The 1,558-nt window shown below is 41.7% G+C and overlaps 1 protein-coding gene across 1 annotated transcript; it reads right to left on the bottom strand.

The window, feature by feature from the left end:
• Positions 1 to 335: 335 nt before the first annotated feature.
• Positions 336 to 1,080, bottom strand: Pmar_PMAR017957 (cyclophilin, putative; the record flags this gene model as incomplete). Its single annotated transcript, XM_002769593.1, has 3 exons — positions 336 to 467; positions 837 to 922; positions 970 to 1,080. Coding segments are annotated over 3 exons (329 nt in total), but the record flags the coding sequence as incomplete, so codon positions are not given.
• Positions 1,081 to 1,558: the final 478 nt, after the last annotated feature.

Below are 1,558 nucleotides of genomic sequence, written 5' to 3'. Positions count from 1 at the left end.
ACGGCGAATCCTCCCATGGGTTTCTACCGATCAACAGAAGGGGTTAAAGGAGCTCTCAAAGAGACGCCAGCCTTATGACTTATCACGCAGTGTACAGTGCGTGACAATTTGATAGTATTGATAATCGATCTGAAACTATATAGCAGATATAATGCAAAAATTACTATGAACATGTACTGCAACCAGAGTGGAGATAACTTGTTCACTATGCCAGGTGCGCCGAATTTTCGGGTAATTTCGAGTCAACTTAGAATCTATTTTCGACATAAATTCGGAATTTCACTGCTGACCAACCCCGCAGTAACTCAAGGGGAAGTCACCACAGCAGAAACTTCTCATTTCTTACCACTCTTGCCCTCACTTACGATTCCGCAATCTGCTATTACAGCGGCAACTCGAGGCTTGCCTTCATCATCATCAGCAGCGCATTCCACGTTAAGGCGTTCTATCACTTCCATACCGGCAACCTAAGTCGACTTTCACTCTTGCAGATTGAATTCTACGAGTGGCAACTTTAGAAACGCTTAGTGCTTCTATTTAGCATCACACATGATGGGACCCCCACTCTGTTAATCAGTATGCAGACACGATCCTACTCACTGATAACATGCGAATATAGCAAGCTTTTTCCAGGGTTAATTCCGATACCACACCATCGCCACATCTGGTCGAATATATCCTGCCAATTAGGGGACTCAAACAAGCCTAACCGAAATAGTAAACTCCTATCGAGCTTCAACTCACTAGAGTTGATTGAGATCCAATAGCTCCCACCGGGGGAGTTATTTCGTAGATTTGGAAATGGTGTGGTATCGTGTTATGGCCATCCCTATTACCACTCTTCCGAAAACCACGTGTTTGCCATTCAACTGCGGCGTCGCCTTAAACGTTATATAAAACTGCGAAGTATTGGAGTTCTTCCCTAAAAACAACACTCATGATCTCTTCGCTGACCTATCCTATATCTACCCGTATTGCACATCCCGACCACACCCGCTCCGTCGTGCCGCATCTTCAGCCCGGCAACATCATCCTTGAACTTCTTACCGTAACTACCTTGACTAGCCTCGTCAACATCCCCTGTGTGCTACACCTGGACTCTCTAATATCCATCTTAACATCAAGATACTATCAGTGCTGATAACTCTAGGACTGATTCTATGACTGGGTATAATCGATCAAGGTAACATAAGATCAACGAAAATCAGCGGACCCATAGTATCAACGAATAGTAGAGACCTTCATTGTCGCGTGAAAAAAAACAAATGAATAGTCCTTTTTTATCTTTTTTTTCTTTTTTTTTCTTAATAGTATGAATATATAGATAAGATATAAGATAAACATGTCTACTTTACTATATATTGTGATTATATTTATATCTATTATAATACCATGTTATACTATATATGGTATGAGGGCATGTATTATACATTAACACACGCAATCGATAGAAATCATTTTATCATATATATCCCCCATAGATGATAGGTCAAGCACACGGTTCAAGTGTGACTTGAGCCTTCCTATTCCCCCTCCCAGTACTATCCCACTTTCGCCG

This window comes from Perkinsus marinus (assembly GCF_000006405.1).
Source record: "Perkinsus marinus ATCC 50983 genomic scaffold scf_1104296965572, whole genome shotgun sequence".
Lineage (NCBI taxonomy): Eukaryota > Perkinsozoa > Perkinsida > Perkinsidae > Perkinsus > Perkinsus marinus.
This window is presented reverse-complemented; position numbering and strand designations above follow the sequence as displayed.